Genomic DNA, 23,122 nt, shown 5'->3' with positions numbered 1-23,122 from the left:
CCAGCACTTTGAGAGGCCAGGGCAGAAAGATCGTTTGAGCCGAGTTGAGACCAGACTGGGCAACAGAGTGAGACCCCATCTCTACTAATATACAAAAAATTAGCCAGACATGGTGGCGGGCACCTGTAGTCCCAGCTACTCAGGAGGCTGAGGCAGGAGAACCGCTTGAACCCAGGAGGCAGAGGTTGCAGTGAGCTGAGATCGTGCCACTGCACTCCAGCCTGGGCAACAGAGTGAGACTCTGGTTCACAAAAAAAAAAAAAAAAAAAAGAAAGAAAAAGAAAGAAAAAAAAAATTAGCCGGGCGTGGTGGCATACTCCTGTAGTCCCAGTTATGTGGGAGTCTGAGGTGGGAGGATCACTTGAGTTCAGGTCAAGGCTTCAACAGATGAGTAAAACTGCCTTGAGTTTATCTTTTTTTACACTCAAAGGTGACTTTCTTTGTCAGTAAGTTCCAGAAGATCAAGATATTCTGAAATGCAGGAATCAGGTATCATTTTTGTTGGTCTTAGAAGAAACTAGAAGTTACAAGTTTATCTGTAACTCAACTTTTTTACAGATGGGCCCCTGTAGTGACTGACAGCTACAGTCCTCAGGGTCTGGGGAACTCAATGCTGCCTGCCCACCTACGTATACACCCCAGAGATGGGTCAGTGCCCTGGACCTCAATAGAGGTGCCTGGGTTTCCTGGGGGTCTGCACAGTCTCTGTGAGAGAAGAGCTGTGATGAATTCTCCAGGGTAAGCCTGAAGACCAGGGGTTCTCAATGTACAGCTGTAGGATTGCTTAATAGCTGGTGTTTATGAATGCCTGGAACGTGACTGCTTACCTTTCAACTCTTTCACATATGGGTAAACTGAGGTTCAGAGAGGTCCAGAATGCTGCTAAGGTTATCTATATAAAGAGTGGAGAAGCTGGAGTTTGCATTCCAATCTGTTAACCTTCAACAACCCTATTCCTTCTGCTTGGCTAGTGTTTCTAAAGTGTGCAGATGAGTTATACAAAATGGATTTTTAGTTTGGCAAGTTTAAAAATAAGAATTCTTATGTTTAACTTGAATTAGACAAAGACCCCAGTTGGCACATGAGACCTGCAATTCTGTAGATATCATTGCTTAACATATATAGTGTGTATATTTAAAAAAAAGTCAATTTGTGAAAATATTAAGGTGATACGTGAACACAGCCCTCCTGAATAAATCTAATTTTGGAGTGCAGGGTCCTCCCTATCATTCTGCTTAAATTGACTACGGCTTCTGATCCTGGCCTGCCAACTCTATATTTATTTAGCGCCCAGTTCTCCAACCAACCCCTGTATTACTGAGACTGAATTATGAAATAGTAAATATTCACACTCTGCAGTTTTGTGAAAAAAGCATGCTTAGTTGCCAAATACTTTGTCCATTTAGTCTGAGTTCTGTTAGTCTCTCAGGTTCCTCTAAAAAACATATACATTTTTAAAATTAACCAATAGTCAGAATGATTAACCAATAATCAGAATTTGTAGGTATTTCCTTTAAGGTGTACAAAGTCAAATGAGAGTACATATGTCTGCTTTTCAAACTAGGGTACACATAAGGGGCAAGAGTTAACCAAGATTATCATGATGTGTCTTTCTGGAGGAACTATTACAATATCTCAAGGAGGTTAAGATTTTTGTATTGCAATGAAATGCGGAATGAGAATGCATAATTTATATTACGATTAATGATACAACATGAGACTAAACCAGTTCAGTGTCATGACTGAACAAAGTTTAAGTTTGTGTTAGCAAAAAGCAATGTGAAAATGCAAAGCAGTGTTCAAATGTAAGTCATTACCCTTATCAAGTTTTAGAATCCTTGGTCTCCAGGAAGCCAAATAGCCTCAGGACTTATCTTGCAGGGTTGTATTTCCTCAAGGCTATCAGGTAGGTGAAACTGTGTGAACTGAGGAAAGTGTTTTAATAATGATGTATGAATTATCCAAAGAAAGTATATTCTGAGAGGTCTTCTGAAAAAGCTATTCTAGAATCCAGAGGCTCAGCTGAAGACACTGATGATAATCCTCACAAAAGAAAAATAATCAGATGTGGGCTCTAAATTCCCCTCAAACCAAATGACAAGCTCCCTATATATAGCTGGGCCTAATTACTATAACCACTGTCTCCCATGACATTTCTTTTGCTTTTTCTACTTATCCCATATTACTTTAGTTAGATAAAATATTCCAGGTGTCTTGCTTATTGCTATCTTATCCACTGTAAAGGTATTTTATTATTATGCCAATATTAAGATTTTCTTCTATGAATAAAGCCAACATCTGTTTATTAGCAAAGTGCTAACAGAACTGGACCAAAGAAATTACAATTCCATTCTCATTTCCTGTTATAACTCCACCTAAGATATCTTAAATGTCTGCATGCATCACAAAGCCTACCAGGGGGTGGTAACTGATTTTTCAATTAGAGTAACCCTTCAGTTTTCAATGAAAGAAATCATTATTGCATTTCTGCTGAAACTAATTACTTGTATCTTTTTTTCTTTTTTCTTTTCTTTCTGAGGCGGAGTTTCAGGCTGGAGTGCAGTGGCGTGATCACAGCTCCCTGCAACCTCTGCCTCCTGGGTTCAAGTGATTCTTCTGCCTCAGCCTCCTGAGTAGCTGGGATTACAGGCGCATGCCACCATGCCCCGCTAATTTTTTCTGTTTTTAGTAGAGACTGGGTTTCACCATGTTGGCCAGACTGGTCTTGAACTCCTGACCTCAAGTGATCCACCTGCCTTGGCCTCCCAAAGTGCTGGGATTACAGGCGTGAGCCACCGCGCCTGACCACTTGTATCTCTTTTATCTCACTTCCTTGGAAGGGTTTTCCAAATGCAGCAACCCCACTTTGAATAACACATTGGATCTGTTTAGCATACTACTGAAACTCAATATCCACAATGGCAGTAACAGCTAACATTCAATGTTATTCTGTGCCAGGCCCTATTACAAGCCCCTATTATTTAAAATCCATATGTCAACTCGTTTACACCTCACAAAACTCTGAGGCAGGTATTACTTGTATGTAACAGATGGGGGGGTTAAGTAATTTGCCGATGGTCACACAGCAGCTGCACTCCTCTACTGCCTCTCTTCATGTTCTACTTTATGTTAGTCTACTGTTCATCTGCTGGTTCCACAAATTAGATGTATGCTTATATTCTCAGTATTGGTTTTCACAAAAAATGCTGTATGAAAGCAAATGACATACATACTTTGTAAGCTTTCAAATGTTACATAAACGTCAAATAGCTTATTAAAGAGAAATACTACTGGCATCTATAAAGAACCCAAAAGACAGATGATAAAATGTAACGCTTAACTCTTCTAACTGCAATGGTTTGGGAACTGAAATCTATTTTCCTGGAACAGGAATGGGATTCTTTCCACAACTATTTAGGAACACTCCCTCTTATCAGATGGAAAAAAAAATGAAGTGCAAATCCTTTTTCTGGGACATTTAAATCATACTTCTCTTCCTTTACTATTCTCAAGAGATGGTTGATCTGAATTGCTAATTGCCCAAATACTGCTAGTACAGAAATGCAATATTTAAGGCTTTAGACTATTTTCCTTCAGTTCTCTGCAGTCGCAGTGAAATACTTCAAGCGCAATTTTTGCTGAACTCTTCTTTTCAGCAGTGGAAAAGCTGTGGAAATGGAAACTTACCCCCAACATATTTCAATTTGGAAGTTCAACTTCAAAGAAAAATCATAAAAATGTAAGTTTTATTGAGTGCCCATAGTGTGCATGGGCCTTTATTAGACACGCCAAATTCAGGCACAACAGACACAAGATCCCTGGCCTCAGGTACCTTATGATCTAATTAATAGATATTAGAAACAGTAGAAAGACAAGTTACATGTCAATGCCCAATGACTAGAGTCAACATTAAAGAGTTGTAATTTAAGTAATCCAAACTGACATCTAATTCCAAAATCATTTATAAAATGTATTTGGCTTTGGAATCCACAGGACTTCAAACAAGCAAAGTTTCACTGCAGATAGATAGTCACAAAGATGCAGATACACTGAAATACTTAAGAGCCTTATTAATGATTTTTGTTATTTTGGATCTTCTGTTTTTTTCTTATTATGGTCCGAAGCCTCCTTAATACCAATTTATCAGACAGAAGCATGTCATCCTGTTGTTCAAGATAATCCAGTAAATTTTCAGTCCATTCAAGTGCCGCTTTATGGCTAATATGCTTCTCTGGATTCGGTTCTGTTTTTCTACTCTTACTGGAAGGCTTTTGCTCAGCAGCCTTGGTCTGGTCCTCAGCACTTTCACTGTCAGTCAGCACCTGACAGCTTGAGTCACTGCTCCGAGAGTCGAACCACTGATCAATATTCTCAATGTCAACATGTTCACATTCTTCTGTGTTCTGTAAAACTGTTGCTAAATTAGCTGCTAAAATGGCTCCTTCATCAATGTTCATACCTGAATTCTCTTCATTGCCAGGGAAAAGTTTTTTCCATGCTTTGGTTATGGTACTTGATTTTACCATGTTCCAAGCTCTTGACACTTCATAAATTGCATCCAACACTGTCAAGTTCTTCCAAAATATTTTTGGGTCAATTCCTTCATCCATGTATTTCTGGAGAAGTCCTGCTCGATAGTATCTTTTTACAGTGGCTAGAACTCCCTGGCTCATTGGTTGAATCAGACTTGTGACATTTGGTGGCAAATACTTCACAATTATTCTGCCATCATCTGAACTCAACATTTCTTCATTTGGACGTGCTGGGGGAAAATCCAAAAGAAGCACTGCTTTTTCTAAAAGTCCCTTGGATTTCAAATGCTTCTGTACCTGTGGCACAAAATACTTTTCAAACCACTGTCTGAAAACAGACTGTTCTATCCATGCACCTTTTTGACTGTAATATGTCACAGGAAGGTTTGAAAGGTCAGTGCCTTTGAATGCTCGGGGCTTTTTGGCCTTCCCCACAACACAAAGATTAAGTTTGTGTAAACCTGTTGCATTTGCACAACACATAATGATGATTCTCTCTCTGCTTGACCTACACCCAGAAGTACTTTGGTCAGTTTCAAGAGTTAACGTCCTTGATGGTAGACATTTCCAGAACAATCCAGTTTGATCAGCACCATAAATTTGCTCTGGTTGTAGATTCTCTTTTTCAACAAATTCCTGAAAGCTACCACAAAATTCTGTGGCAGCAGCTTCATCTCCTTTTAATTTTGTTCCTTTACCAGCAGCCTTTGGAATACCATGGCGCTGCTTAAATCGAGTTAGCCAGCCTGACGATGCATTAAAATCACCTTCCATTCCCAAAGCATCAAAAAAGAACTTGGCTTGTTTTGCACAAATCGTTCCGGACACTGGAATCCCATCGGTTTTCTGTTGGTTAAACCACTCTATCATAACTCTATCAAGCTCCTCGTATGTTGATGACTTCATAGATTTACGTTTGGATACTCCACTGGTAGGATCTGAACTGTTTGCATAGTTTATAATCCTTTCTTTGTTCTTTTTAATATCACGAACTGTGGATTCACCAATTCCGTACACCACAGAAAGTTTTTTGAAAGAGATGCCTTCCTCAAGTTTCTTAATAATGTCAAGCTTGTCCTTAATTGTCAACACCACACGCTTACGTTTCCCCAACATTTTAAGTGTCTAATATTTTAGGTGATTACTAGAACAAGATAATTAACAACTAAGATTTGAATACAAAGGAACTAGAAAATGAGTTCGTAAGATTCCTCCTCTCACTTCTAGGGCCTAGATGGATAGTGACCAATTTCCTGACAAGGTCTACGTGAATCTACTTGCTATTTTAAAACTTACAAACTTCCTACAACAAAGCCTAGCGCCAATTAACTCTTATCTTCTATCTTTCTTTCTCCTCAGGGTTCAGGGTCTTTCATGAAGTGCAATCACACTAGAGGCTAGAAACTGTACTGGTAAGGCTTCTAAAACAGTACTACTGCATACTCAATTCTTGCCATCCTTGCAGGTAATGTTCTTTGCCAGAATAGCCACTAAATCTCAGGTGGAAGTATTTTAGGAAATGTGCTAGGGAGTAAACAGTTTAAGTCAAGAGAGGACTTGCAAACTTGACATACAGGAAAATACAATGGGAAAACGCACTCTCTGACTATGTGGTCTTTGTCAAGCAGTGGATTGTATGGAATGCTGTCTCTCTAGGCACGGACTCTGCTATAGGTTGCGCAAGTGAGTGCTTGTGGAAATCATACGCAAGAGAAGATGACCCGGACAGAAGTGAACAGTGCAAATAAGGTGAAAGTGGAACAGGCAGAAAACTCTCTACTTTAAAAGCGACTTAAACCTACTAGATTTGGCAGCTGGAAAGGAGGATAGTGGACATGTGATGTCACATTACTAAAGAAAGCATCAAAAAAACTGCATCGGTGGAAATGAGGACCCAAGGTAGAGGCTATGGGGTGGCAGGCTCGGTGAAGATGATGTTACAATAATCCTGGTGAAAGACGATCCTCGATGGACCAACAGAAGGAGTTCCTGTGGGGGCTGTATAGATACTCGGAGGCTCCGAAACCTAAAGGAAAATACCAAAAACATTTTCTTTCAATTCAACATCAGGATCTGTGGCATTATCCACATTTATCCTGCAACTATGTTGAGAAAATTAACGCCTCCTATCAATGTGATAGCTAAATACGACAAATAATGCTTTCAGGCATAATCTGGGGTGACAGAGAGAGGGACCTGAAGAGCCTACCTCCTGAAATTAAGAGGTCAGAGAGAAGCCGTGTTAGCGAGGGCCTCTCCCCGCTGGGCGAGCTTCAGAGCGCGGGACGTCTTTCCTCCCGCGGAGGGAGCCCGGATTCCGCCTGGACGCCGGCGACCAGGATGTCACTGCTGCAGCCAGCCAGCCAGTGGGCGGCCGCTTGGCACAGGGAACGCCAGTCCGCCGGCCCCGGGCATCGCCCTGGGACCGCCTGCGCGGCGCCCAGACCACACTAAGCGCAAATGGAGTCTCCTGAGGCAGGCTGGCACTGGTGGCCCGGCAGCGGCGAGGGACGAGCGGAGAGAGACGAGCGTCGCTGCCGGAGCCGGAAGGCGGGGGATTAGAGAGCACGCGCGCGCCCCCGCAGAACGTTGTGCCGGCGAGGGGGCGGGGCCTGCGCGGGTGAGCGCACGCGGCCCGGGGGAGGGGACTCCGGCGAGCGGGCGGGAGGGGCGGGGCCCGGCGGGGGTGCGTCTCCAGGCGCCGCGTGGGTTCCGCTCACCGCCTGGCCGTTTCGGGGCCCCAGTGCCTCCCTGGCCGGCAGGGGGCGGCACACGCTTGCCTTGTCCTGGCGCTTTTCCCAGTGGCCCGGCTCTGCCGACGAGGCTCTTCTTTCCCTAGGGGGAAATTTTAAAATCTCACCCCACCCCCAGTGCTGGGGGGAAAGCGGAGGATCCTCGCGTGCCAGGAGCGGGCTGCGAATGGGGCAGGGCGAGCGCACGTGGGGCGTGTTTACAAACAGCAGCCGCGCCGCCTTGCGGAGGCGGTCCAGGTGTCGGAGCCCAGAGTCAGCGCGCGTGGAAAGTGCTAGCCCGAGCGAGGATCATGAGGCACGGTAGGAGCCGGCGGACGTGGGTTCCGGGCAGGAGCTGGGGCGTTCTCTCGGCAACACCCAACCGGACAAGCCCAGGGTGCCGAGGCACGGCGGGCTGCGGTAGAGCCGAGTGTCGGGTCAGCACTCCCCGGTGCTGATGCTCCGGAATTCGTCACAGTCGCTGTAGAGACGGACCCTTTGCAAAATCGACAGCACCTGGGAGACCCTTGAGCCAGTGGGAGGCGTCGTGGTAAATTTCCTGCCGTGCCTCGACGCCCGGGGCTTCTCAAGTGGAATCAGGGAATTGCGCTTTGACCGATATTCCCTTTATTTGTTTCCAACGGAGACATCTGCGGAAGGGTCACCGCCTTCCTGGAGGAGAGAGTGGTGCACCTCCACCTTGCACCACCTGTTTCCTGGGAAACGCGGTCAGGCTGCCTTCCTTTCCGTCTTGTGTGTGCGTGTCAGTTTGAAAAATTGAAAATTCTTCAGTGAATTATCTCTTCCATATGAACATAAATGTAACCTTTTCGTTAACACAAAGTAACATAGTAATTCGTCATTTCTTTGACAAGGCCATATACTGTTTCTGGAATTTCAGAAACTTGGAGATGGAAATCAAAGCGAGCATACTGTAGAAAACAGATGTTGATTCTAAGCCTTCTGTTTGACTCCGCCGCCAAAACTGCTCAATTGCCTTTCTCAACATAGCAGCCTTCCACTATCTGGCATGACAGAAATTCTTTGATCTAGTTATGTTGTGAGGTTGTAAGTGGCTTTTGGAGAATACCTGCTTTTAGACCTCCCCTCTTCCCTGCCTTCCATTTGGCTTCCAACAAGCCAGTCCCTTTCTGGAAGTCCTGGTTGCCTATTTTGGGTAGATTATAACTTACTTCATGGTAGTTTTATATAACTTTACAAAATATTCTTATTTTCCCTGATACCTGTGAAGAGCGTGAAACACTGCTAGAACAGCACTTTACCGACTGCCACCCATGTGGAAATGAGGCAGCCTGTAACCAGATGTCAGCCGCCTGCCTTTCCCCCTCTCCCCCAAGTCTGCTGGAGTAGCTGTGTCCCAGGATATTTAAATACAAAGGAATCCTGCCTCTTACTCTTCCTCTCTTTTCCACAATATCTCTAGGATTTAATTTTCTTCCAGATACCATTTGCATTTTTCTCTGTTCCTCCTGGATTCTCCAGTTTGCTGTTTTATGTCTTATAGCTGTTCCCTTTTTATCACCTTGTGTAAGTTCAAATCTGGATACAGCCCACATTTCTAGATTTTCTCAAAACACCGCTTGACTCAAGGCAATTGTAATTAGTAGACTTTTACTAAGATTTTACTCAAGGCAATTGTGTCTTTACACAAAACAGTTTTATTGGGCAAACTTTCTCCTTTTGTTGGGGGAAGGGGTGGCTAGTTGTGGCAGACATATTACAGCACAAGGGGGAGAGGACTTAGAATGTTAAGAATATGTATATATACACATACATATATATAATAAGAATATATGTATGTGTATATATGTGTATTTTTGAGACAGGGCTTCTCTCTGTTGCCCAGGCTAGAGTGCAGTGGTACGACCATGGCTTGGGCTCACTGCAGCCTCAACCACCTAGGCTCAAGCAGTCCTTCTGCCTCAGCCTCCCGAGTAGCTGAGACTGTAGGCTACGGGTGCGTGCCATCATGCCCAGGTAATTTTTGTATTTTTTGTAGAGATGAGATCTTGCTATGTTGCCAGAGCTGATCTCAAACCCCTGGGCTCAAGTCATCCTCCCACCTTGGCCTTCCAAAGTGCTGGGATTACAGGCATGTGCCATCCTGCCTGGCCAATAATAGATTCTTAAGGTGGTGAAACTACTCTGTACAACTGTAATGGTGGGCACATGTCATTAAACATTTGTTCAGATGCACGGAATGTACAACACCAAGAGTGAACCCTAATGGAAACCATGGACTCTGTGATAAAAATGTTTCAAGGCAGGTTCATCAATTGTAACTGATGTTCCACTCTGGTGGGCAATATTGATAATAGGGAGGTTATGGATGTGTGGGGGCAGGGAGTAGGTGGGAAATCTCCCTATCTTCTGTGGAATTTTAGAACCTAAAACCGTTCTAAAAAATAAAGCCTATTTCTTAAAAATGTAGGTTCAAAAAAAAATGAGAATGTTGGGTGCCTAAGGCAAAGTTGCCTTACTCTTTCTCATGTACTATATGCTCAACACAGCACACACCAAGCAGTTCTCCACTGGACACAGCTGGGTATCCTATAATTCATTTCAATTCTGATACCATCTGCCTGGAGTGTCCCCCCAACTTCAAATTCCAATTCCAAGTAGTAGGTTGTTGTCAGGTTCCAAGCCCAGCTGGGGTCTGAGGGGAGTTGGTGGACGGGTGGTGGGTAGTTGAAAGGACACGTGGGGGACCATAAGCAGTTGAGATACAGCTTTATTCTCTCTCTCTCTCTCTCTCTCTCTCTCTCTGTCAGCCTTTGTTTTGGCCACCTGCTCCAGCTGCAGCCTCTCTCAGCGCTGGCTCCACCGCTCCTGCCACCCCCACGCCTGTAGCTGAGCTCCCCAGTGTGCTTGCCGCTTCCTGGCTCCCCTCCCAGCCACCTGCAAGGTGGCCCAGCTCTCTCTTACAGAGTCAGCAGTCCAGTTATATTACTCACAGACAATAGTGGCTCAAAGCCAGTTGATGAGCCCACCCATAATGTGGTTACATAACTGTGATTATGTAATGCCCAGGATTGTGCACCTGCACTGCAGTCCCACTGTGTCATGCAGCACTAGATGTTTGCCTCCACCAACTCTTGTCTGCAGTGCAACTATTTCCCTTACACTCCATCCCCTAGGCCAAGGGAGTCCTCTTAGTGGAGAAATGTGTCCATAGGGCAGCACCCTGGACCTATAGGCCACAGCAGTAGTACATATGTGCCCTGGAGGAGGATTCCTTCCTTGGCCATTCCCCTACAAATGGTCAATCACAGAGGCTGTATTAGCCTGTTTTCATGCTGCTGATAAAGACATACCCGAGACTGGGAAGAAAAAGAGGTTTAATTGGACTTATGGTTCCACATGGCTGGTGAAGCCTCAGAATCATGGTAGGAGGTGAAAGGCACTTCTTACATAGGTGGCAGCAAGAGAAAATGGGGAAGAAGCAAAAGCAGAAACCCCTGATAAGCCCATCTCATGAGACTTACTCACTATCACGAGAATAGCACAGGAAAGACTGGCCCCCATGATACAATTACCTCTCCTTGGGTCCCTCCCACAACACATGGGAATTCTGAGAGATACAATTCAAGTTGAGATTTGGGTGGGGACACAGCCAAACCATATCAGAGGCCATACATTAAATTCCCAAGCCCTCCCTCCAGGGGGCTACGATGGCCATCCATCTGCAATGGGTGGCTTGGAGGGTCCATGGCCAAAACCAGGTTTTTGTTCCCCTACCTTTAGGGACATTGAGGCAGGCAACAACAAATTACCATTTGTCACCATAACTGGTTGGAGGAGGTCATCCTTTCTCCCATAGGTCTTGCCACATGGCCCCGCCCCAAATGGTCCGGTGACCAGCTAGCCAATTCTGTAACTTCCAGGTAGTTAACCACAAGCTTAAGCCTTAATAAACTGCTCAGCTATCAGTGCAGATTATCATAGGTGTCACCTCTTTGGTGATCACCATTCACATTGTCCTGAGTTTGGCCCACTGACTACTTTGTCCACACCCGGTATCAAACCATATGGTATCAGTACTAAGCTGAACCACACACAACAGTGGTCCAGGCAGCAGTAGCACCCCAGTTGGGTCCATCCATATATCATGCCCCATGGGGGATGGGGTGGGGTGACCCTCTTTAAACAGTGATGGCTCAGGGTTTAGGCGTACCTCAGGCTGACCCATAGCCCTATATTGCATCAGGAACACAGGTCCCAAGACTTCTTGCAGTTCTGCTAATAAGGGGCTTGTACTCAGAGGACTCCGCTGTTCTAAGTAGACACCCCACTTTGCTAAAGTGGATGTCTGTGCCATCCCAGTCCTGGGAGTCATTACCCATGAACATATCCACCCCACTATTGGGTAAGTCATCTGCATGATGACTGTAGTCCGTCCCATCACACTCTCATAAGCCTGAAGGGCAGCATATGCAGCTGCTAACTGCTTCTCTATCAATGAATACTGGAGCTCAGCTCCCTTCCAAAGTTGGAACCAAAAGCCTCCTGGCATTCTAAAGCAGTCCATGTGCTGACATAGGCCCCAGCCAGAATCATCTGTGGTCACATGCACATCAAGTTCAAATGGGCACCCCTGGTTAATCACTTCTAGGGCCTACACTTGCTGCTGAATAGCCTGCTTGGCTGCCAGAAAGGCTGTCTCAACCTCCTTATCCCAATCCCGGGAAGCCCCCTTTTTTGTCAACCGGTACAACAGTTTTATCATCTGAGCCAAATGGGGCACAAATGCCCACCAGTACCCCAGGAGGCCCATAAAAGTCTGCAGCTGCCTTACGGTGGTGGGCCAGGGATATGCCTGGATTTTGTCTATGATGGCCTCTGATATGGCTTTCGTCTTACCCAACCAGATAGATAGCTCTTAAGAATTGGCAGTCAATCCAGGCCCTGGGATCTGGGATTAATTGACGGCCCAACCGCATGCTGCCAAATGTTGCAAGAGAGGTGCTGCCACTTCTAAATCTGCAAGAGAATCAGAGGTTAGCATAATATCATCTATATAATGGAATAGGGGACTCTCTTTGGACATTTCCAGGTGATTAAATCTGTGACAACGAGGCCATGACATATCGGTGGGGCTACGCACATAGTCCTGGAGCAACACCGTGAAAGTCCATTGTCATCCTTCCCATGTGAAGGTGAACTGTTCCTGGCTCTCTAGAGCAATGTCAATTGAGAAGAATGCATTGGCCAAGTCCACCACATAGTGGTACTGTCCCAATTCCATCGTCAAGTGGTCCATCAAATCCGTGATAGATGGCACAGCTGCCAAGCAGTGTAAAATATCCACCCCCAGAATATATTCAGGTATGGGAGAGACATACACAGTATAAACAGGGAGCCAAGTGGACAATGCCAAGGTGCAAAGATACAGGTTTCACTTTCACTGACTAGCCTCCATAGCCATTTATGTATGCAGCTTTACCCGGAAACTTATCCGGGCTCACATAGACAAGACTACAATCTGTGCCAATGTCTACCAGCACCAGCACCTGCTGTACATTGGTGGGGGACCAGTGGATTTCTAATTCCACATGTGGCCTCCGGTCATCTGGTGTCCCCCCAGGCCGGGTATCTCAGCCAGCTCCCTAATCAAACACAAAAGGCTCTATACCTCTGCCCGTCTGTAAGTAGTCCTTGAGCCAGAGCATCTATCTGGGTGGGCATTTCCGGAATTGCTGCTTTGGGGTCAATTGCCTCCACGAAGTTACCAGCACTTCCCAGGTGGGTAGGGGCTCCCCCAGACGGTGCCAATACTGTTTGCCTAACTCCCACAAATCACTGGGGGTATAGGCACTATATGAAGCATGCTCCACCATGGTAGGGGATTCCTGGGTCTGCTTTTTGGGCCCAAGTGGCTATTTCATGCTCTATTTTCTGGTGGACCATAGGGTGAGCCCGCAGTAGGGGTTCTTCCCCCTCAGTATCAGACCAAGCGGAATGTCCAGCCGGGAGGGTGGGCTCAAGCCGTCACTTATGGCAGTTCCCACTTCTTATTCCAAACTGTGTATCTGGCCCTCCAGGCGCTTGGCTTACATCTAAAGGTCCCTTACCTGTGCTGCATCCTGCAGGGAGTGGGCATGCACTGACCATAGTGCAGTCAAAAATGCCCATCTGACTCTGCTGGCAAAGGCATGCTCCTTCTCGGTGCTGTGTGCTTCCAGGTGTTTCAGCACCTTCTCCGTGCTCACAGGGGACCCATCCACTGCTGCCCGTGTTTCTGCTGGAGCCCATCCTAGCAGCACAGCCACACAGCCAACCCAGGATCACTGGGGGCTGAGGACACACTCACCTCAGAATCCTGCTGACTACACCAATTGTCAGGTTCCAACCTGAGCTGGGGTCCAAGGGGAGGTGATGGATGGGTGGCGGGTAGTTGAAAAAACACTCGGGGCACTGTAGGCAGTTGGGATATGGCTTTATTCTCTTTCTCTATCAGCCTTTGTCTCAGCCACCCCCATACCTGTAGCTGCGCCATAGCCCTTCTCAGCGCTGGCTTTGCAGCTCCTGCCACCCACATGCCTGTAGCTGTGCTCCCCAGTGCACTTGCCACTTCCTGGCTCCCCTCCTGGCCACCTGCAAGGTAGCCCAGCTCTCTCTTACAGAGTTAGCAGTGCGGTTATATTACAGAAAATGGTGGCTCAAAGCCAGGTGATGAGCCCACCCATAACATGGTTACATAACTGTGATTATATACTGCACGGGATTGTGTGCCTGTGCTCCAGTCCCACTGTGTCATGCAGCACCAAATGTTTACCTCAGCCTACCCTTGACTCCAGTGCAGCCACTTCCCTTACAGTTGCCACCTATACTTCTGAAGGACTAGCTGTAAGTTGGGATTCCCATGGTGCCCCTCCTTGTGTTCCATTAATTTGCTAGGGCAGCTCCTCACTGAACTCAAGGAAACATTTTCTTGCATTTGCTGGTTTATTATAAGGGATAAAACTCAGGACCAGCCAAATGGAAAAGATGTATAGGGGCAAGATATGGCAGGGTGGGAGGCACGGAGCTTCCATGCCCTCTCTGGGCTTGCCACCTTCTCAGCACTGGATGTACTCAACCTGGAAGCTCATCAGATTTGTTGTTCAAGTGTTTTTATAGAGCTTCATCTCCAGCTCAGTCCCCTTCCCAGATGCCAGTGAGTGGGGCTGAAAGTTCCAGCCTTCTAATCATTTGGTCTTTCTGCTGACCAGCCTCATGCTGAGGTTATCTAGGGGCCTCACCCTAAGTCACTGCATTAGCATAAACTCAGATACCATCAAAAGAGGGTTGGTATAAATGTCAAAAGACACTCCTAACATTCAGGAAATCCCAAGGGTTTTAGGAGCTCTGTGGCAGGATCTGGGGAAAAAACCAAATATATTTCGTATTATACCACAGCATTATTGTTTTATTAAGAGCCCAGTTGGCCACAGGGAACTTCCTATTGTCAGTTCTTCTCTTTGGGTCACAGCATCCTTCCATCTTGCTATGCCATTCTTTTCTTTCTTCCCCCAACATTTTTCTATCTCAGGGTCCCCTCTCTTCTCTTTTTTATCTTCTCACCTGCTTGTGAACGCTCAAGATTTTTTTCACTTCATTATGTAGAGCAATTTTGTATTCTTTTATCTCATTTCTAATTTCCCTTACCATTCACTGTGGTTTATCTCTAATGAAAAGTCATTTCAGTCATTGGGGAAGTTCTGTCACCCATATGTCTCTTTTTTCTACATATGTGCAACTCTCTTAATCCTTGTAACAGTACTATGAGGTAGATGTTACCTATGTTTTATGTAGAAGAAAGTAAAGGCTAGGCTGGGTGCAGTGGCTCACACCTGTAATCCCAGCACTTTGGGAGGCCAAGGCAGGCAGATTGCCTGAGCTCAGGAGTTTGCGACCAGCATTGGCAACACGGTGAAATCCCGTCTTTACTAAAATACAAAAAATTAGCTGGGAGTGGTGGTGTGTGCCTGTAATCTCAGCTACTCAGGAGGCTGGGGCAGGAGAATTGCTTGGACCCGGGAGCCGAGCTCCTGCACTGCTCTCTAGCCTGGGCAATAGAGTGAGACTCCATCTCAAAAAAAAAAAAAAAAGAAAAAAAAGAAAAGAAAAGAAAGGCTCAAATGTAGGTAGCAGAACAGGGATTTGAGCCCAGTTATATTTGGGTTTAAAGCTCCATGCTCTGCCCGTGCTATCACAATAGAAGTATTTATGTCAAAGACATGAAAAGAAGAAAAGTATACTGTAATTATTTATTCCTGCAAAATTAAAGTTATTTATTAAAATGGAATATTTAACATTAACTAAGAAAAATGGCTTTCTACTCATGAAAGCACTGCAAGTCTGCAGTAGTGTTCATTTGCTTCATTGGAATGAGAGTTTTCTGAAAACTATCCCAAATCACCTGAAATTAGATTGTTTCTTATCATTACAAGCCCTAAATTTTCTGCTCTGCTGAGATAATACAGACATACAAATACCTTACATGGACTTTGAATTATTAGTAGTATTCCTTATACAAGATAGCTTTGTAATAGAATAGGATATCTTTAGGTAGATTTACATTCTTAGTTTTTAAGGGACTCCTTTTTTGTTTTTGGTTTCCATTTACTTTATAATGGATTCTCATTCACTTGAAGATTTTTGTTTTATGATACCTAATAAGCTTAAGATGAGGACATGGGCCAGACGTGGTGGCTCATGCCTGTAATCCCAGCACTTTGGGAGGCCAAGGCGGGCAGATCACTTGAGCTCAGGAGTATCAGACTGGTCTGGGCAACAAGAGGTGAAGCCCCGCCTCTACAAAAAATACAAAAATTAGCTAGGTGTGGTAGTACATGCTTGTAGTCGAGCTGCTGGGGGGTGCTGAGGTGGGAGGATTGCTTGAGCCCAGGAAGTCTAGGCTGCAGTGAGCCGTGTTCATGCCACCATACTCCAGGCTGGGTGACAAAGTGACACCCTGCCTCAAAAAAAAAAAAAAAAAAGACATGAATTTTTTTTATCACAATGCTATTATTCTATGTGTAATAAACTTATTTAATATAGAATAGTATTTGCCTTTAGTAACTTAATTATTTAGTGCCAATAATAAATCAGTGGTTTGCACAAAAACCATTTACTGTCACCTACCTTAAGGGACATAAAATATTGAGGGGAATTTTCCCGATAAAATATAATTTATTCCTCTTTTGAAGTATGCAGGGGGATATGGGTCTGTTAGGGCAGTGGTCCCCAACCTTTTTGGCACCAAGGACTGGTTTCATGGAGGACAAACTTTCCACAATGCAGGAGGTGGCGGATGCTTTCAAGATGAAACTGTTCCACCTTAGATCATCAGGCATTAGATTCTCATAAGGAGCATACAACTAGATCCCTCGCATGCGCAGTTCACAATAGGGTTCGAGCTTCTGTGAGAATCTAATGCTGCTGCTCATATGAAAGGAGGTGGAGCTCAGGCCATAATACTTGCCCATCTGCCACTCACCTCCTGCTGTGCGGCCCAGTTCCTGACAGGCCACCAACTGGACCACACTGGTCTGTAGCCTGGGTGTTGGGGAACCCCATGTTAGGGAAAACAGGATGTGAAACGGTTCTCATCAGTAAAATGAAAGCTTTTCCTTTGACATCTCTTTCAGCTCAAACATTATTTTACTTCATATTATAGATGAGCCTTAATTAGAAAATATATATAGAAAATATAAATAGAAAAAGATATCCTTTTGCATAAAGGTAGGGACACTTTTCCACTTGAAAGTGTCTAGACACAAGTGAAAGTTCTGATTACTCACTGGAAAATCTCAGATCATTTTTAAGAAGTTGGTAAGTTACAATACTGAAAGATAGTGAGTTCTGAGACTCTTGAGTCATGTAGATGCCCAGTGGGGAACTTTTAAACTTTGTTTTGTTTTCTTTGTTTCTTGGTTGGCTGGTGGATGGCAGGTTTTCAGTTGGCTGGGAGCATAGGCAAAGGTAAGAGAATGAGTTCCCAGGAGGGTAGAAAAGATTTAGTGGGGTTTAAAAAAGAAGTGAAAATTATTGGTGGCGATGCTTAAAGAAAAGTTAGACTCGTTTCCTGAAAATCACTTAGATGTAAATTGAAGAAACCAGTGAATTGGCCGATTGGTATGAGAAATATGAGTAGGAAATGTGAATGAAAATTATATACCCTGCTTACCTTTCCAAGCCTGCCCAATTTCCAACATTCTTTAGAGGAGCCCTCAATTCTGCCCCAGGTTGGTAAGGTCAGGTTAACTGAGAGCCCATCGTGCATCACACCACTCATTCTCCCTCTCCTCAGCACATGCAGCTTCATAATTTTGAGCTTTTCATGCTTCCCCTTTAGCCTGGGAAGCTTTCTTCTTCCTCTGTACATCCGTACATCCTTCCAAGTCCTACTTTGTCCCCAAAGCCACATTTATCAAGGTTGCTCTTCAAACCCTGTGGGTTGGAATCACCTGGAGTCCAATATATAGATTTCCTGGGCTCACACTGGGGATGAAGCTCAGGAATCTTTATTTTCAGTGATCATCCCATGTGATTCTATTACACTAAAGTTTGAAAACCTTTTATGGTTAACAACTGTTTGAATATAAAATTCCTCCCTTATAACATATTCTTTTGGAAGGGAGTTTTTCTTCCTCCTCTTTTTTCTTCTTATTAAATTGTACACAGTCTTTGAAGAACAAGATAAGATACAGAGAAGCAAAAAGGAAAATAATAATGCCAACATATAGAGATAACTATTCTTAACATTTTACTGTATATCCATTACTTTCGTTTATTTGAGACAGAGTTTCGTCCTTGTTGCCCAGGCTGGAGTGCAGTGGTGTGATCTCGGCTCACTGCAAACTCTGCCTCCCAGCTTCAAGTGATTCTCCTGCCTCAGCCTCCTGAGTAGTTGGGATTACAGGCATCCGCCACCATGCTCAGGTAATTTTTGTATTTTTAGTAGAGATGGGGTTTCACCATGTTGGTCAGGCTGGTCTCGAACTCCTGACCTCAGGTTATCCACCTGCCTTGCTCTCCCAAAGTGCTGAGATTACCAGCATGAGCCACCATGCCCAGCCTCCATTACCTTTCCTATATCAATTTAACTATCCTATAGTCCCACCTTAGCCTCCCGAGTAGCTAGGACTAGAGGCATGCACCACCAGACCAAGCTAATTTTTATTTTTTGTACAGATAGGCTCTTGCTTTGTTGCCCAGGCTGGTGTCGAACTCCTGGCCTCAAGCAGTCCTCCCACCTTGGCCTCCCAAAGTGCTGGGATTTCAGGGCTGATTCACTGTGCTTGGCCCTATATATATATGTACTTTTATACATGCTTTTTGCAGTAATGTATTATAAATATTATATTGTGATTCTCATTAGCCAAATACCACCAAGAACACACTTGTAACCAAAACTAGGCTTACTGCTGTAGCAAGGGAGAGTCATACCTTGGAAAACAATGGGTATCGCATTAAGAGGGAGTCAAGAGAGGCTTATTGTAGGATTTGGGCTTAGCTAAGGTGATTTTAGGGAAGGTTCAAGAAAGAATCTGTTCTCGACTGGGTGTTGTCAGAAAGCAGAAGCAATTTGGGTGTTGGGTATATTAGAAATTTTTATCTAGGAAGCTAGAGGAAGAGAGAGAGGCCAGAGCTGTCACTAGAGAAGTTATCCAGGAGAGCGGGATGTTTGGTTATTTTTGTGGTTACACAGTATTTTTCCCCCATCCCCTTGTTGAATTTCTATTCAAGCAAGATTATGAGGTGATCTTGTTTTTGTCTTGTTTCACCACAGTCATGGAAGGTCCTCCTCTGATGTTGATTTACACAAAATTATTTAGGTTTCTTAGGGTAAATACCATGCCTACCTTGTTCATAGCATTCAACACATTCTCAAAGGATTCATGATCCAAAAAAATTTAATAATCCTTGAACTCATTTAGGCTTACAGCTATTCCTAATTCATTTGATTAGATGTATCATAATTCTACCTTCGTGAGATTCTCTTATGCTTGAGAAAGACAATTACAATCATCTATTGCTTAATGATGGGGATTTGTTCAGAGAAATGTGTTTTTAGGCAATTGCATCATTGTGTGAATGTCATAGAGTGTACTCATACAAACCTAGATGGTATAGCCTACCACATACCTAAGTTATACGGTATAATTTGTTGCCTCTGGGCTATGAACTCTACTGTACTGTACAAATCCTGTAGACAGTTGTAACACAATGTTAACTAGTTGTGTGTCTAAATATATCTAAACGTAGAAAAAGTACAGTGAAAATATGATATTGTAATCTTATGGGACCACCATCATATACTCAGTCTGTCATTGACTGAAATGTCATTATGTGACCCATAACTATATTAACACCTGGCTTGAATGCTTGTCCATCAAAATAATCCCTTCAATGCTTCATGATAGTGTTTCTTAAACTCCAATCAGTTTTAGACAGGTTTATCAACTTTTCTTCACTTATACAAATCCTGTACCATTAGCAGTAATACCCCATTGTCCCCAACACTCCCTTCTGCTCTTGACAACCACTAACCTACTTTATGTCTCTATTTTAGATATTTTATATAAATGGAATCATATAATATGTGTCCTTCATGTAGCATGTTTTCAAGGTTCATCATTTTATAGCATGTATCAGTATATCATTTTCTTTTACTGCTGAATAATATTCCACTATATGGATAGATCACATTTTATGTATTCCTTCATCAGTTGCTTGGTTTCTGCTGTTTGTCTATGAACATTCATGTACAAGTTTTTGTGTGGACATATGTTTTCATTTCTCTTGGGTATATAACTATGACTAAAATTGCTTGATCATATGGTAACTCTCTGTTTAATCTAAGGAAATATTTTCTAAAGCAGCTAGATTATTTTACAAAAAATGTATGAGGCTTCCAAATTCTCCACATTCTCACCAATACTTGTTATTATCTGTCTTTTTTATTATAACCATCCCAGTGGGTGTGAAGTAGTATCTCACTGTGGTTTTGATTTGCATTTCCCTGGTGTCTAATTATATTGAGCTTCATGTCATGTGCTTATTGACCATATGCATGTCTTTTTTTGGAGAAATGTCTCTTCAGGTCTTTACCCGGTTTTTATTTGGGTTGTAATAGTTCTATGTTAAATGTTGCAATTTACTGTTTCCCTATTGGCTTTCTTGGAGGGGAAGCATAAGAAATAAACTTCTGAGAATTATCTCTGTATTTAGCCCAACTGATGTTGAACATACTGCTCATGATGTACTCTCTCATTTTATTTCAGGATTTATTTGATAAACTCTGGCTATATTTAATGAAAAAATATGACCAGATGAAATTTGACTTCTTTTGTCTGACACAAGAACTAGATATGTCCATTTTAACATTGACTTCTATAAATCTGTATGCTTTATTTTGTGTTTACTTGCTCTATTAATTCACCTTGAATTCTTACCACTTTTCTTCTCCTATCCATTAAGTTCTATTTTAAGTATGTTTTAATGGTGAGTCTCTTTTTATATTATAATTATCTTGACCATTGTTTGGAAACATGTAGCGTAAACTAAAATTAAGAGACTTGACAGGCAGTGCGTCTTAGTGATAAAGCTTATGGTTCCTGAAACAGTCTTTGATTTGTACTTCTGACTGCCACCTACCACCTATGGAACTTTGGGCTGGCTATATAAAATCTTTCACTTATGGAAAATGGGAATAAAGATCATATTGATTTTTTTTTGTTTTTGAAGAATGAACTGAAATGATATGTATACATTGTTTTGCAGAGTGTCCAACACATAATAAACACTAATACTAGCTATGATTTTATTATTTCCTAGATCTTCCAACCTGAAGGAAGTACTCACATTTTCTTAACCTCCTAAGATAAGGACGCTTTGAAAAGAGATATAGATAGCTAAAAGCCAACTACAGTGAGAAATGCCAGATTAATTTAGATACCCATGATGAATTGTAGACTATTTGCAAGAATGGAATATATATATATTCCATCATATATATATATATATATTCCATCATATATATATATTCCATCATATGTATATACCATCATATATATTTCATCATATATATATTCCATCATATATATATATTCCATCATATATATGTATAGTCCCTCATATATATGTATATTCCATCATATATATATATATATATATATATATATATATATGGAGAGAGAGAGAGAGGAGAGTTGTAATTAAAAGGGGGTTCACAAAACTACCTGAATATTGTCTGTTGAAAATTCTCATTAATCCAAAACAAATGCACATTTTCTGCCTGTGTTTTAATCCTGAATCACAGCATATTACATATACTGTGTTTTTGGCAGATTTATAGCCTGTCTGAAGGTATCTGAAGTAGATGATAAAGATATAAAATGTGTAATGTAATTGACAGTCTTCAAATAGTTATTCTTTTTTTATTTTATTTTATTTATTTTTTATTTTATTTTATTATTATACTTTAAGTTTTAGGGTACATGTGCACAATGTGCAGATTAGTTACATATGTATACATGTGCCATGCTGGTGTGCTGCACCCATTAACTCCTCATCAGGCATTAGGTATATCTCCTAATGCTATCCCTCCCCCCTCCCCCCACCCCACAACAGTCCCCACAGTGTGATGTTCCCCTTCCTGTGTCCATGTGTTCTCATTGTTCAATTCCCACCTATGAGTGAGAATATGCAGTGTTTGGTTTTTTGTTCTTGCGATAGTTTACTGAGAATGATGATTTCCAATTTCATCCATGTCCCTACAAAGGACATGAACTCATCATTTTTTATGGCTGCATAGTATTCCATGGTGTATATGTGCCACATTTTCTTAATCCAGTCTATCATTGTTGGACATTTGGGTTGGTTCCAAGTCTTTGCTATTGTGAATAGAGCCTCAATAAACATACGTGTGCATGTGTCTTTATAGCAGCATGTTTTATAGTCCTTTGGGTATATACCCAGTAATGGGATGGCTGGGTCAAATGGTATTTCCAGTTCTAGATCCCTGAGGAATCGCCACACTGACTTCCACAATGGTTGAACTAGTTTACAGTCCCACCAACAGTGTAAAAGTGTTCCTATTTCTCCACATCCTCTCCAGCACTTGTTGTTTCCTGACTTTTTAATGATTGCGATTCTAACGGGTGTGAGATGGTATCTCATTGTGGTTTTGATTTGTATTTCTCTGATGGCCAGTGATGGTGAGCATTTTTTCATGTGTTTTTTGGCTGCATAAATGTCTTCTTTTGAGAAGTGTCTGTTCATGTCCTTCGCCCACTTTTTGATGGGGTTGTTTGTTTTTTTCTTGTAAATTTGTTTGAGTTCATTGTAGATTCTGGATATTAGCCCTTTGTCAGATGAGTAGGTTGCGAAAATTTTCTCCCATTTTGTAGGTTGCCTGTTCACTCTGATGGTAGTTTCTTTTGCTGTGCAGAAGCTCTTTAGTTTAATTAGATCCCATTTGTCTATTTTGTCTTTTGTTGCCATTGCTTTTGGTGTTTTAGACATGAAGTCCTTGCACATGCCTATGTCCTGAATTGTACTGCCTAGGTTTTCTTCTAGGGTTTTTATGGTTTTAGGTCTAATGTTTAAGTCTTTAATCCATATTGAATTAATTTTTGTATAAGGTGTAAGGAAGGGATCCAGTTTCAGCTTTCTACATATGGTTAGCCAGTTTTCCCAGCACCATTTATTAAATAGGGAATCCTTTCTCCATTGCTTGTTTTTCTCAGGTTTGTCAAAAATCAGATAGTTGTAGATATGCGGCGTTATTTCTGAGGGCTCTGTTCTGTTCCATTGATCTATATCTCTGTTTTGGTACCAGTACCATGC

The 23,122-nt window shown here is 42.8% G+C and overlaps 2 protein-coding genes across 7 annotated transcripts in view; one reads left to right on the top strand and one right to left on the bottom strand.

Moving 5' to 3' along the window:
* Positions 1–3,717: 3,717 nt before the first annotated feature.
* TIGD2 (tigger transposable element derived 2) lies at positions 3,718–7,162 on the bottom strand. The gene is made up of 2 exons (XM_016951868.4): positions 6,742–7,162; positions 3,718–6,558 (listed from the first exon to the last, which is right to left on the bottom strand). The coding sequence occupies exon 2, from the start codon at positions 5,646–5,648 to the stop codon at positions 4,071–4,073; it is 1,578 nt and encodes a 525-aa protein (XP_016807357.2). The 5' UTR covers positions 5,649–6,558; positions 6,742–7,162; the 3' UTR covers positions 3,718–4,070.
* A 66-nt stretch (positions 7,163–7,228) lies between these two features.
* Positions 7,229–23,122, top strand: part of FAM13A (family with sequence similarity 13 member A) — a 379,627-nt gene continuing 363,733 nt past the window's right edge. For 4 of the 6 annotated variants that reach the window (XM_063809674.1, XM_063809673.1, XM_063809676.1 and 1 more), the window contains exon 1: positions 7,229–7,585. The gene's annotated coding sequence lies outside the window, so the exon portion shown is untranslated. The remainder of the gene's footprint in view (positions 7,586–23,122) is intronic. The other 2 variants (XM_063809679.1, XM_063809680.1) reach the window with 2 other exon arrangements.

The sequence above is a fragment of the Pan troglodytes genome, chromosome 3 (genome assembly GCF_028858775.2).
Source record: "Pan troglodytes isolate AG18354 chromosome 3, NHGRI_mPanTro3-v2.0_pri, whole genome shotgun sequence".
Taxonomy (NCBI): Eukaryota; Metazoa; Chordata; class Mammalia; order Primates; family Hominidae; genus Pan; species Pan troglodytes.
Note: the sequence above shows the minus strand (reverse complement) of the source record. Positions and strands in the feature narration are given on the sequence as shown.

Bases quoted from the DNA above. Each gene is read 5' to 3' on its own strand.
- TIGD2 (XM_016951868.4), bottom strand. From the start codon at position 5,648: ATGTTGGGGAAACGTAAGCGTGTGGTGTTGACAATTAAGGACAAGCTT.